Source organism: Pecten maximus, chromosome 8 (genome assembly GCF_902652985.1).
Source record: "Pecten maximus chromosome 8, xPecMax1.1, whole genome shotgun sequence".
NCBI classification, from domain to species: domain Eukaryota; kingdom Metazoa; phylum Mollusca; class Bivalvia; order Pectinida; family Pectinidae; genus Pecten; species Pecten maximus.
This window is the reverse complement of record NC_047022.1, coordinates 6,297,125-6,313,286: the sequence shown is the minus strand read 5'-3', so window position 1 is coordinate 6,313,286 and position 16,162 is coordinate 6,297,125. Positions and strand designations below refer to the sequence as shown.

Sequence of the window (16,162 nt, the reverse complement as noted above, 5' to 3'; positions counted from 1 at the left end):
GTGTATTAATGACTGATAATATCTTTATCTGTGTATTAATGACTGATGACATCTTTACCTGTGTATTAATGACTGATAACATCTTTATCTGTGTTTTAATGAATGATGACATCTTTACCTGTGTATTGATGACTAATAACATCTTTATCTGTGTATTTATGACTGATAATATCTTTATCTGTATTAATGACTGATAACATCTTTATCTGTGTATTAATGACTGATAATATCTTTATCTGTGTATTAATGACTGATAATATCTTTATCTGCGTATTAATGACTGATGACATCTTTATCTGTGTATTAATGACTGATAACATCTTTATCTGTGTATTAATGACTGATAATATCTTTATTTGTGTATTAATGACTGATAATATCTTTATCTGTGTATTAATGACTGATAACATCTTTATCTGTATTAATGACTGATAACATCTTTATCTGTGTATTAATGACTGATAACATCTTTATCTGTGTATTAATGACTGATAACATCTTTATCTGTATTAATGACTGATAACATCTTTATCTGTGTATTAATGACTGATAATATCTTTATCTGTATTAATGACTGATGACATCTTTATCTGTGTATTAATGACTGATAACATCTTTATCTGTGTAATAATGACTGATAACATCTTTATCTGTATTAATGACTGATAACATCTTTATCTGTGTATTAATGACTGATAATATCTTTATCTGTGTATTAATGGCTGATAATATCTTTATCTGTATTAATGACTGATAACATCTTTATCTATGTATTAATGACTTATAATATCTTTATCTGTATTAATGACTGATAATATCTTTACCTGTGTATTGATGACTTATAACATCTTTATCTGTATTAATGACTGATAACATCTTTATTTGTGTATTAATGACTGATAACATCTTTATCTGTATTAATGACTGATAACATCTTTATCTGTGTATTAATGACTGATAACATCTTTATCTGTATTAATGACTGATAACATCTTTATCCGTGTATTAATCACTGATAACATCTTTATCTGTGTATTAATGACTGATGACATCTTTACCTGTGTATTAATGACTGATAACATCTTTATCTGTGTATTAATGACTGATGACATCTTTACCTGTGTATTGATGACTAATAACATCTTTATCTGTGTATTAATGACTGATAACATCTTTATCTGTGTATTAATGACTGATAATATCTTTATCTGCGTATTAATGACTGATAACATCTTTATCTGTATTAATGACTGATAATATCTTTATCTGTGTATTAATGACTGATAATATCTTTATCTGCGTATTAATGACTGATAACATCTTTATCTGTATTAATGACTGATAACATCTTTATCTGTGTATTAATGACTGATAACATTTTTATCTGTGTATTAATGACTGATGACATCTTTACCTGTGTATTAATGACTGATAACATCTTTATTTGTGTATTAATGACTGATAATATCTTTATCTGTGTATTAATGACTGATAACATCTTTATCTGTGTATTAATGACTGATAACATCTTTATTTGTGTATTAATGACTGATAATATCTTTATCTGTGTATTAATGACTGATAACATCTTTATCTGCGTATTAATGACTGATAACATCTTTATCTGTGTGTTAATGACTGATAACATCTTTATCTGTGTATTAATGACTGATAACATCTTTATTTGTGTATTAATGACTGATAATATCTTTATCTGTGTATTAATGACTTATAACAACTTTATCTGTGTATTGATGACTTATAACATCTTTATCTGTATTAATGACTAATCACATCTTTATCTGTGTATTAATGACTGATAACATCTTTATTTGTGTATTAATGACTGATAACATCTTTATCTGTAATAATGACTGATCACATCTTTATCTGTGTATTAATGACTGATCACATCTTTATCTACTGATAACATCTTTATCTGTGTATTAATGACTGATAACATCTTTATCTGTATTAATGACTGATAACATCTTTATCTGTGTATCAATGGCTATTAATATCTTTATCTGTGTATTAATGACTGATAACATCTTTATCTGTGTGTTAATGACTAATAACATCTTTATCTGTGTATTAATGACTGATAACATCTTTATCTGTGTATTAATGACTGATAACATCTTTATCTGTGTAATAATGACTGATAACATCTTTATCTGTGTATTAATGACTGATAACATCTTTATCTGTGTATTAATGACTGATAACATCTTTATCTGTGTATTAATGACTGATAACATCTTTATCTGTGTATTAATGACTGATGACATCTTTACCTGTGTATTAATGACTGATAACATCTTTATCTGTGTATTAATGACTGATGACATCTTTACCTGTGTATTGATGACTAATAACATCTTTATCTGTGTATTTATGACTGATAATATCTTTATCTGTATTAATGACTGATAACATCTTTATCTGTGTATTAATGACTGATAATATCTTTATCTGCGTATTAATGACTGATAACATCTTTATCTGTATTAATGACTGATAATATCTTTATCTGTGTATTAATGACTGATAATATCTTTATCTGCGTATTAATGACTGATAACATCTTTATCTGTATTAATGACTGATAACATCTTTATCTGTGTATTAATGACTGATAACATTTTTATCTGTGTATTAATGACTGATGACATATTTACCTGTGTATTAATGACTGATAACATCTTTATTTGTGTATTAATGACTGATAATATCTTTATCTGTGTATTAATGACTGATAACATCTTTATCTGTGTATTAATGACTGATAACATCTTTATTTGTGTATTAATGACTGATAATATCTTTATCTGTGTATTAATGACTGATAACATCTTTATCTGCGTATTAATGACTGATAACATCTTTATCTGTGTGTTAATGACTGATAACATCTTTATCTGTGTATTAATGACTGATAACATCTTTATTTGTGTATTAATGACTGATAACATCTTTATCTGTATTAATGACTGATAACATCTTTATCTGTGTATTAATGACTGATAATATCTTTATCTGTGTATTAATGGCTGATAATATCTTTATCTGTATTAATGACTGATAACATCTTTATCTATGTATTAATGACTTATAATATCTTTATCTGTATTAATGACTGATAATATCTTTACCTGTGTATTGATGACTTATAACATCTTTATCTGTATTAATGACTGATAACATCTTTATTTGTGTATTAATGACTGATAATATCTTTATCTGTGTATTAATGACTGATAACATCTTTATCTGTGTATTAATGACTGATAACATCTTTATCTGTGTATTAATGACTGATAACATCTTTATCTGTATTAATGACTAATCACATCTTTATCTGTGTATTAATGACTGATAACATCTTTATCTGTGTATTAATGACTGATAACATCTTTATCTGTGTGTTAATGACTGATAACATCTTTATCTGTGTATTAATGACTGATAACATCTTTATCTGTGTGTTAATGACTGATAACATCTTTATTTGTGTATTAATGACTGATAACATCTTTATCTGTATTAATGACTGATAACATCTTTATCTGTGTGTTAATGACTGATAACATCTTTATCTGTGTATTAATGACTGATGGCATCTTTATCTGTGTATTAATGACTGATAATATCTTTATCTGTGTATTAATGACTGATGACATCTTTACCTGTGTATTAATGACTGATAACATCTTTATCTGTGTATTAATGACTGATGACATCTTTACCTGTGTATTAATGACTGATAACATCTTTATCTGTGTTTTAATGAATGATGACATCTTTACCTGTGTATTGATGACTAATAACATCTTTATCTGTGTATTTATGACTGATAATATCTTTATCTGTATTAATGACTGATAACATCTTTATCTGTGTATTAATGACTGATAATATCTTTATCTGTGTATTAATGACTGATAATATCTTTATCTGCGTATTAATGACTGATGACATCTTTATCTGTGTATTAATGACTGATAACATCTTTATCTGTGTATTAATGACTGATAATATCTTTATTTGTGTATTAATGACTGATAATATCTTTATCTGTGTATTAATGACTGATAACATCTTTATCTGTATTAATGACTGATAACATCTTTATCTGTGTATTAATGACTGATAACATCTTTATCTGTGTATTAATGACTGATAACATCTTTATCTGTATTAATGACTGATAACATCTTTATCTGTGTATTAATGACTGATAATATCTTTATCTGTATTAATGACTGATAACATCTTTATCTGTGTATTAATGACTGATAACATCTTTATCTGTGTAATAATGACTGATAACATCTTTATCTGTATTAATGACTGATAACATCTTTATCTGTGTATTAATGACTGATAATATCTTTATCTGTGTATTAATGGCTGATAATATCTTTATCTGTATTAATGACTGATAACATCTTTATCTATGTATTAATGACTTATAATATCTTTATCTGTATTAATGACTGATAATATCTTTACCTGTGTATTGATGACTTATAACATCTTTATCTGTATTAATGACTGATAACATCTTTATTTGTGTATTAATGACTGATAACATCTTTATCTGTATTAATGACTGATAACATCTTTATCTGTGTATTAATGACTGATAACATCTTTATCTGTATTAATGACTGATAACATCTTTATCCGTGTATTAATGACTGATAACATCTTTATCTGTGTATTAATGACTGATGACATCTTTACCTGTGTATTAATGACTGATAACATCTTTATCTGTGTATTAATGACTGATGACATCTTTACCTGTGTATTGATGACTAATAACATCTTTATCTGTGTATTTATGACTGATAATATCTTTATCTGTATTAATGACTGATAACATCTTTATCTGTGTATTAATGACTGATAATATCTTTATCTGCGTATTAATGACTGATAACATCTTTATCTGTATTAATGACTGATAATATCTTTATCTGTGTATTAATGACTGATAATATCTTTATCTGCGTATTAATGACTGATAACATCTTTATCTGTATTAATGACTGATAACATCTTTATCTGTGTATTAATGACTGATAACATTTTTATCTGTGTAATAATGACTGATAACATCTTTATCTGTGTATTAATGACTGATAACATCTTTATCTGTGTATAAATAACTGATAACATCTTTATATGTATTAATGACTGATAACATCTTTATCTGTATTAATGACTGATCACATCTTTATCTGTGTATTAATGACTGATAACATCTTTATCTGTATTAATGACAGATAAAATCTTTGTGTATTAATGACTGATAACATCTTTATCTGTGTATAAATAACTGATAACATCTTTATCTGTGTATTAATGACTGATGACATCTTTATCTGTGTATTAATGACTGATAACATCTTTATCTGTGTATTAATGACTGATAACATCTTTATCTGTATTAATGACAGATAAAATCTTAGTGTATTAATGACTGATAACATCTTTATCTGTGTATAAATAACTGATAACATCTTTATCTGTATTAATGACTGATAACATCTTTATCTGTATTAATGACTGATCACATCTTTATCTGTGTATCAATGACCGATAACATCTGTATCTGTATTAATGACTGATAACATTTTTATCTGTGTATTAATGACTGATAACATCTTTATCTGTGTATTAATGACTGATAACATCTTTATCTGTATTAATGACTGATAACATCTTTATCTGTGTATTAATGACTGATAACATCCATATCTGTATTAATGACTGATAACATCTTTATCTGTGTATTAATGACTGATAACATCTTTATCTGTATTAATGACTGATAACATCTTTATCTGTATTAATGACTGATAACATCTTTATCTGTATTAATGACTGATAACATCTTTATCTGTGTATTAATGACTGATAACATCTTTATCTGTGTATTAATGACTGATAACATCTTTATCTGTGTATTAATGACTGATAACATCTTTATCTGTATTAATGACTGATAACATCTTTATCTGTGTTAATGACTGATAACATCTTATCTGTGTATTAATGACTGATAACATCTTTATCTGTGTATTAATGACTGATAACATCTTTATCTGTATTAATGACTGATAACATCTCAATTATCTGTATCAATGACTGATAACATCTTTATCTGTATTAATGACTGATAACATCTTTATCTGTGTGTTAATGACTGATAACATCTTTATCTGTGTATTAATGACTGATAACATCTTTATCTGTATTAATGACTGATAACATCTTTATCTGTATTAATGACTGATAACATCTTTATCTGTGTATTAATGACTGATAACATCTTTATCTGTATTAATGACTGATAACATCTCAATTATCTGTATCAATGACCGATAACATCTTTATTTGTGTATTAATGACTGATAACATCTTTATCTGTATTAATGACTGATAACATCTTTATCTGTGTATCAATGGCTATTAATATCTTTATCTGTGTATCAATGGCTATTAACACCTTTATCTGTGTATTAATGAACTATTAATTGATAAAATGTTTCTACTACCGACATGATGATAAAGTCAATACATCTATGCTATATTATCTGCAGGTCCACTAACAAAAAACATACTGAATCTGATATAACGAATCCTGTACATTCACACATAAGCAAACTTCAGCCCTTTGTCAAAAATTAAACCTTTCTCCACTTAAAATCTAAAAATTCAATTTTTTTTTCATTGAATTTTATTAACTTTTAACAGTTCATGAGTACATCTAACATATAGTATTTTGTAAACATGTACATCGCTGAGGTTATCACATCTTCCGACAAAACTTACATGATACATTGCAAAAATTTCTCACTTAAACATTGCAATATGTACAGTATGAGCATACGAGATACATCAAATGAACACATTAACTTAAAGTACAATTCTCACAGTTGCGTGAAAATCAAGAGGCCCATAGGGCCTAATGGTCACCCAAGATTTGAAATATTTCAGTTAATTTAATGTATTGACCCTTTTGGCTCCACCCATTGGTCCAAGGGGTCAGTCAGGGCCAACATGTGCATATCATTAAGCTGTCATCCCATGCATGCTGATAATGCTAGTAAGTTAGAATGAATTCCAATAGAAAGCAAACAAATGAGAGTGAAAAATGTTATTTCTCTATATAGAATATAGTAAAGTTTAGCCCCTCCCTAGGGGCAAACGCGAGACCCCAGGGTAATGAAATTCACAATTTTGGTAAAGCACCATAATAAGACCCTTCCTACTATGAAGAATGGGGGAATGGGGACCATATAATTCCCAATTTTGGCTGACCTTAACCCATATAAGCTTCCAGCCAAAATTCATTGAATTTGGTTGAGCAGTTTTGAGAAGAAGTCGAAAATGTAAATTGCTTACAGAACAACGACAGACAAAAGGCAATTAGAATAACTCAGGTGACCCAAAATGCTCCAAAAAATATTTTTTGCAGATTGATATTTTATGAAAAATTGGCATTGAATTATGCATTCGATCATTATTACCTAAAGTTTGCTGACCTCGTGTTGATGATTCCACTGGTGTTACTAGAGAAATCTAAAATGTAAAAAAGTTTATGCAGAGATGGTGGTAGATGGCGCAAAACAACAGTTTAAACACGATGGCAATGGGTCATCCTGACTATCCAGGTCAGATGACCTAAAACATGTAATTCAATTAATCCATTTGTTAACAAGCATTCTGACAGTAAAATTGCTAAAGCACTATATGTCCCCTACCTGCCCCCACCGAAAATAGTAATTATATATAAATGACCTTGACCCAAAAACCCTGAAACTCAAACTTTATCTGTAGCTACATACTGAAGTTACATGCAACTTCCATCAACATACCTTACAGTATGGCTGAAAATGCGGAAAAGTGAATGGACGGACTGACAGACAGACAGATGGACGGAGAGGAAACCTGTATAGTCCCCTCCGTTTCTCCGGTTAAGTTAATTGAAATATACATGTACATACATAAGTCCATATTATTATACAAAGTAAAGTACCCTGGTATATCATTCCTATTGATGATGCTCAGGTATCTGGGTGTTTGATCTCTACTGTTGCTTTTATCCATGGTCTTCTATCAAGTGTATGTAAATCAAAATTTTCATTTGTTTTTGTCTGTTTGTAATACTTCAGATTTTCATTTAAAATTCTGTGCAATCCTGATTTTTTCAGTTTAGTTGAAATAGCGAGATTTCTCTTGGAGAACAAAGTGAAATTCAAAAACAGCCAAATAATGATAATAGTTTCGTGGTCCAGTTGTCGCGTATCGCTTACATCCCATAATTGAAGTTCATCATCGATATGTAATAAACAGTCATTTTCAGAGTCATACAGACAAACTGTAACACGTTCCGACGTGGCTCCAATAGTTGGAATCAAGAAGTTTGAAAACGTACTCTTATTTTTGTTTACTTGAGCAAATCCATTTATCACAGCTTCAGCCAAAATTTGATTCAAAAACTTCAGATCCAGAAGGTCACTTTCGTGGCTTCTGTTACGTTGAATTTCGACACACATATCACAACTTTCCTCAGTTTTCATCCTAATTTGTTTCCTTGGAGGTTCATATTCAACTGTATCCTCATCTTTTTCATCTTCAGCAGCGCTATGTTCCTTCCCAAATGCAACAACAACTACACCATTCACCATGATATCTACTTGACCATGCCATGTCTCTCTTGATCCTGTTAAATAAATATATATAAATAAGTCATTGTAAGAAATTTTTCAAATTCAGGATTAAATAAATTGTAAACCAATGTTAATTAATGATTTTTTTTCAGAGGACACATTGAACACCAATGGATCAGTATCTCTTATATATGATGCATGTGGTTACCACAGCAACCAAAATATCCACAAGAGGCCCATGGGCTGTAACGGTTACAGAGTTTTTAACATTGATCATAGAGTTTTAAACATATCTTCTATGTATGTACAATATGTCATTCTAAATAGTTTTTATATAAACTATAGTAAAGTTATCATCCTGGGGAGAAATATGAGACCTAGAGGCCATCAATTTTACAATTTTGATAAAGCACCTCATGGTCCTTCCATTCATTAAGAGTATTTGATTCTACAATATGTGGGTCTTTAGAAGAAAATTTTTCATCTTCAGTCAATTTGACCCTCTCTTGGCCCCTCAGTATCTGAGGGTCCATCAAACTAGGGTCAATACTTGTACATCATCAAACTGCTATCACATAATACTAATAATTTGAACCAACTCTTGATTTATTTCCAATGGAAATCGCACAAGTTATGCTCAAAAATTAGATTTTTCCATATAAACTATTGAAAGGTTTAGCCCCTTCCCAGGGAAAAATGTGAAAAAGCACCTGAAGAATTTTCCATCCATGAAGAGTTTAGCATTTTACAATATCTGGTTTTCAAAATTGTCAGAATCAAAAAGCCTTTTAAATTTTAACCTATTGGACCCCTGTGACCTTGAATGAAGGTCAAGGTCATTCATTTGAACAAACTTGGTAGCCCTTCCCTCTTGTACAGTATGCTACAGACTTAATATAACAAGAGGCCCATGGGCCTTAACGGTCATCTGACAAACACTTACACTTACAGCAGGGACACACCCCTCAATCCAGCATTATTACCATAAAATATTTATCGCAGTCAGTTATGTTTCAGATCAAATTTGGTTTTTATCTATTTAGCTTATCTAGGAAGAGCAGCATCTTAAAGCAAAATTTTAGCCAAGTTCCCATTTTTGGGGCATGCCCCTCTGTCCCAATGGGTCAGACAAGACTCATTTATATTAATTAGGATTGCCTTTCCCAAATGCTGTTTCATACTAAATATGGTTCACCGTTGTAATCAATTAAGGCATTAAGGAGGAATAGCATTTTAAGAAATGTTTAACCTAAGCGCTCATTTTCCCTATCTTTCTTTCCCCAGGGGTCAGACCTGTCTCATTAAAAAATATGATTGCCGTCACCTTATGTTTCACATCAAATTTGGTTGTAATCCACCAAAAGGCTTGGGAGGATTAGGATTCAATAGCAAATATTCACCAAAGTTCCCCTTTTGGGGCCCTGCCCCTCAGGCCCCAGGGGTCACACTAGCCTCGTTTATATAAAATATAACTACCCTTCCCAAAGGATATTTCACACCATATTTCGTATTAATCCACCCAAGGGTTAGAGAGAAGTAGGATATTATAGCAAAAATTCACCAAAGTTCCCCTTTTGCCCCCCCCCCCCCCCCCCCCCCCCCTCTGGCCCTAGGGGTCAGACCAGCCTCATTTATATTAAATATGATTGTCCTCCTCCAATGATGTTTCACACCAAATTTGGTAATAATTCACTAAGGGGGTTACGAGGATTAGTATTTTAAAGCAAAATCTCATCAAAGTTCCCCTTTTGGGGCCCCGCCCCTCTGGCCCAAGGGGCTTCACCAGCCTCTCATTTATAAAAAAAATATGACCGCCCTCCCCCAATGATGTTTCACACCATATCTGGTTGAAATCCATAAAAGGGTTAAGGACGAGTAGGATTTTATAGCAAAAATTCACAAAAGTTCCCTTTTTGGGGCCCCGCCCCTCTGGCCTAAGGGCTCACACCAGCCTCATTTATATAAAATATGACTGCCCTCCCCAAATGTTTCAAACCAAATTTAGTTGTAATCTACCCAAGCTGGTAAAGGAGGAGTAGGATTTTATAGCAATTATTTCTTTTTTTAGGGGCCCAGCCCCTTGGGCCCCAAGGGGTCAGACCAGCCTCATTTATATAAAATATGATTGCCCTCCCCCGATGATGCTTCAAACCAAATTTGGAAGTAATCCAACTAAGGGTTAAAGAGGAGTAGCGTTTTAAAGAAAAAGTTTACAGACGGCGCACGGCGGATGACAACGGACGAAGCACGATGGCTATAGGTCATCCTGACCCTGTTTCATAATGTGATAACATGTTCACAAGTGAAAAACAAAAATTGACCTTAACTTTTGATCCACTGACATTAATAACCTCTGGTCCATCAACTCGGATAATTCAATTCCAAGCATCTGTACGTACGTGCTTCATGACAATATGTCAGAACAAAATGTTCACCAGTGAAAAGATGAAAACCTGACCTTCACCTTTGATCAAGTGACCTTGTCCTCAGTTCAGTGGACTCCTTGTTTAATTCCAACCAACTTTGCTTCATTAATGACATACCAAAATATTTACCAGTGAAAAAAAAAACCCAAAAAACAAAAAAAGAAAAAGAGGCCCATGGGCCTTAACGGTCACCTGATTTTTGAAATATTTCAGTAAATTTGAATGAAAGAATGAATAAATTCAAAACAAATAAAACAAATGATAGTCAAAAAAGTGATTTCCCTATAACTATAGTAAAGTTTATCCCCTCCCATGGGGCAAACGCAAGACCCCAGGGCTAGGAAATTCACAATTATGGTAAAGCACCTTAAGACCCTTCGATCTGTGAAGAGTATTTAATTCTACCTTATTTGGGCTGTAAGAAGAAGATTTTTAAAATTTCTGTTAATTTGACCCTTTTTGGCCCCGCCCATCAGCCCCTGGGGGTCAGTCAGGGCCAACATGTACATACCATCAAACTGTCATCCCAAGCTGATAATGTTAACGAAGTTAGAATGAATTCCAATAAAAATTCAACAAATAATAGTCAAAAATGTGATTTCTCTATATAAACTATAGGAAAGTTTACCCCCTCCCGAGGGGCAAACATGAGACCCTAGGGTCATGAAATTCACAATTTTGGTAAAGCACATTAAGACCCTTCCATCTATGAACAGTATTTGATTCTACCATATCTGAGAGTAGAGAAGAAGATTTTTGAAATTTTTGTCAATTTGACCCTTTTTGGCCCCGCCCAACAGCCCCTGGGGGTCAACTAGGGCCAACATGTACATACCATCAAAGTGTCATCCCATGCTGATAATTTTATACAAGTTAGAATGAATTCCAATACAAATCCAACAAATAATAGTCAAAAATGTGATTTCCCTATATAAACTATAGTAAAGTTTACTCCCTCCCCAGGGGCAAACGTGAGACCCCAGGGTCATGAAATTCACAATTTTGGTAAAGCACCTTAAGACCCTTCCATAGAATTTATGAAGAGTATTTGATTCTACCATATCTGAGAGTAGAGAAGAAGATTTTTGAAATTTTTGTCAATTTGACCCTTTTTGGCCCCGCCCACCAGCCCCTGGGGGTCAACTAGGGCCAACATGTACATACCATCAAACTGTCATCCCATGCTAATAATTTGATACAAGTTAGAATGAATTCCAATACAAATCCAACAAATAATAGTCAAAAATGTGATTTCCTTATAAACTATAGTAAAGTTTACTCCCTCCCCAGGGGCAAACGTGAGACCCCAGGGTCATGAAATTCACAATTTTAGTAAAGCACCTTAAGACCCTTCCATCTATGAATAGTATTTGATTCTACCATATCTGAGAGTAGAGAAGAAGATTTTTGAAATTTTTGTCAATTTGACCCTTTTTGGCCCCGCCCACCAGCCCCTGGGGGTCAACTAGGGCCAACATGTACATACCATCAAAGTGTCATCCCATGCTAATAATTTTATACAAGTTAGAATGAATTCGAATACAAATCCAACAAATAATAGTCAAAAATGTGATTTCCCTATATAAACTATAGTAAAGTTTACCCCCTCCCCAGGGGCAAACATGAGACCCCAGGGTCATGAAATTCACAATTTTGGTAAAGGACCTTAAGACCCTTTCATCTATGAAGAGTGTTTGATTCCACCTTATCTGAGAGCAGAGAAGAAGATTTTTGAAGTTTTAGTCAATTTGACCCTTTTTGGCCCCGCCCCTCAGGTCCCTGGGGGATGGGGACCATATAATTCACAATTTTAGTTGAACTTTAGCCATAGAAGCTCCCTGCCAAATTTCATTGAATTTGGTTCATTGGTTTTGGAGAAGTTGTTGAAAATGTAAATTGTTTACGGACGGACGACGGACAAAAGGCGATAAGAATAGGTCACTTGAGACTTTGTCTCAGGTGACCTAAAAAAAAAATACCTTGTCCTGATGACCTCCACCTTTGGTCAATTGATTTATTCTTTAATTCTGATAAATTTTGATCGATCATATGTCATCAATAGAGAAAACGTTGTGATGGTTTTTAACAATATAGCCGAATTGCCTACTTTTGGCCCAACCCTGAATCCCCTGTGGGCTCAGCCCCATCATTTGTACAATTATGAATCCTAACAACCTACGGATGCTTCCAAGCTAACAATCAAATATGGCAATATTTATTTTTTAGTTCCAGAAAGAATAGGTTTATAGCAATATTGCCTAATTGCCCCTTTCTGCCCCCTCTCCCTTTGTGTGATGTCAGAACCTCATTTTCATAAGGAAATTTAACATAATTAAGACCCTGCATGACGTAAGAAAATCATTTTCTCTACGAAATTTAAACATAATTAAGACCCTGCATGATGTCAGAAACTCATTTTCTTGAGGAAATTTAACATCATTAAGAGGCCTGTTCACAGGAACCAAGCAGTCACAACCCTTGACCTCACCTATTGAAGTGTTTCCTCCACAAATATTGCTATTACAGCCACAGCCACAAGTTTGTGGGAGATTCTTTATATTTTCATCAACCTCATACTTTTTGTTTGGTACCAACTGGGAAAACAGGTGATGTGCCAATCCAGTCATTATCTGTGTTTTCTTGGTTGTATTTTTTGGAGCAATGTTCAAAAGTCTTCTAATGGCGCCCTCGTGGGTTTTGATCTCTGGAAAAACAAAACATACTTCGGAAAGTTAGGTACCAACATTTTTATAGGTACCAACATTTTTATTATCATTTTTTTTTTCATTCTTTTCTCTATTCCTGTCTTTTACTTAATATACATATATACATTGTATATAAATATATATGTGTTCATCTAAATGACAAAAGCTACATGTAGCTAGCTAGTAGCTATAGACCGGTACCATGCAGGAAGTCTTCAGGACGCATAATATTCATATATATATGTATTTCATGCATTTCAACAATTTTTTCAATGAGTTTTTTATGTCTCTGTTTTTCAATGCATTTTCATACTGTGGGAATTTATAGTTGCATGGGCACAATTGTGAAAGAACATGCAGAATCCTGTCGAATGCTCCTACAGAAATCGAACCTGGCCTCCAGTGTGATAATTCCTGGTTATTTTACTTCTACTATTACCAGTTCAACATAATGAAAGATTATGTCACAGTCATTGTAGGTGTGGAGCATGAAAACAGAGAAAGGAATTTGATATTGGTGAAATAAGATGGCTTATTTAAAGGATAGTTAAGTCCGAAGACTGCGAAGAGATAATTTTGTATTAGGGAGGTTGTTCCATTTTTAATAGTACGAGGTAAAAATGAATCTTTCCCCGACAGCTGGATGTTCTACATGATAATGTTTGAAAGGATGTGTGATGACTGTGTCTAGTTTGTCTGGATATTGGGGTGAAATATTTGTTGGTGATCATGATGGCTACTTGTTTTATGTGATTGATCTTATATTCAAACATACATAATAACATACATAATTTTAAGTGTGATATATTAAAAAAAAACAAATAGTATGCGTCCGAATACTCCTAATTTTCGAGTGATCTCTATACCGTAAAGTTTAAACTAAATTTACAGTTATCAACTTTATTGGGAATATAGAAAAGTACAGAGATGATTTTAATAAAGGTGACCGATATAATTACCACGGAGAAAATTCAACAGCGCCCAGAATGACTGACAAACATCGGGTTGTGTGCGATTTCCGATTGCATCAACTCCTCTTGACAGAAAATCTTCGAGACTGTCCGTATTCAGCAGGTCCCTTATTTCAACCCCTTCACAACTTGGACGTTCAGTAACAAAATTAGCTCTCGCTCTCATCATACATTCATATGTTGCTCGAAGAGAAATGTATGCATCACGGAAACTTGTTCCATCTTCAGCGTTACAGTTTCGGATTTCTAAGTTAACGAAACGAACAAACCCAGGATCAGTCAGGATAACTTTGAAAAAGTTCTGGACGATTTTCTCGTCATCAGATCCCTTGAAATCATGTAAAGAATTCCCCAGAATGAGTTGATTTGTGGCTTGGCGGACATCCTGAAATCCCCTGTGAGTGTTCGCGGCCATATTTACACATATTTATAAGATATTGGGGTGAGGCGATTGACAGGATCGGGCAGAGTCGGACAGGATCAGGGTAGAATCGGACCGTTTAGTCATATATACATATATATTTCTTTTGCTCATAAATTGTCATTATATGCCTTAATAATATACGTTGTAAGCTTTATTCATTTTACAAGATTTGTGAAACAAGTTATATCAACTTATTCTAATCACGCGCACGTTTGCTGGCCCGGATGGAAGCGCACAAGAAAGGAAACCTAACAGTTATATTTATTTATTTCTGTGCATGCGCAGCACCCGTGTGCAATACCACAACCAGCGTTTCCCCAGTATACATTTGTATGGAACGCCATAGCTGCCTTATGTGGTAACTTGTATTATATGATGTATTCGCTTCATTATATGAAGTGATTGTTTCATTATATGAAGTGATTGTTTCATTATATGAAGTGATTGTTTCATTATATGAAGTGATTGTTTCATTATATGAAGTGATGGTTTCATTATATGAAGTGATCGTTTCATTATATGAAGTGATCATTTCATTATATGAAGTGATCGTTTCATTATATGAAGTGATCGTTTCATTATATGAAGTGATCGTTTCATTATATGAAGTGATTATTTCATTATATGAAGTGATCGTTTCATTATATGAAGTGATGGTTTCATTATATGAAGTGATGGCTTCATTATATGAAGTGATTATTTCATTATATGAAGTGATGGTTTCATTATATGAAGTGATGGTTTCATTATATGAAGTGATTATTTCATTATATGAAGTGATCGTTTCATTATATGAAGTGATTATTTAATTATATGAAGTGATTGTTTCATTATATGAAGTGATTATTTCATTATATGACGTGATCGTTTCATTATATGAAGTGATGGTTTCATTATATGAAGTGATGGTTTCATTATATGAAGTGATGGTTTCATTATATGAAGTGAT

At 32.3% G+C, this 16,162-nt stretch overlaps 1 protein-coding gene across 1 annotated transcript; it reads right to left on the bottom strand.

Annotated features, from left to right (window-relative positions):
* Window positions 1-6,739: 6,739 nt before the first annotated feature.
* On the bottom strand, window positions 6,740-15,204 carry LOC117332962. Its single transcript, XM_033892052.1, has 3 exons — window positions 14,778-15,204; window positions 13,602-13,817; window positions 6,740-8,740 (listed from the first exon to the last, which is right to left on the bottom strand). Exons 1-3 carry the CDS (start codon window positions 15,202-15,204, stop codon window positions 8,082-8,084), a joined length of 1,302 nt encoding a protein of 433 aa, XP_033747943.1. The 3' UTR covers window positions 6,740-8,081.
* Window positions 15,205-16,162: the final 958 nt, after the last annotated feature.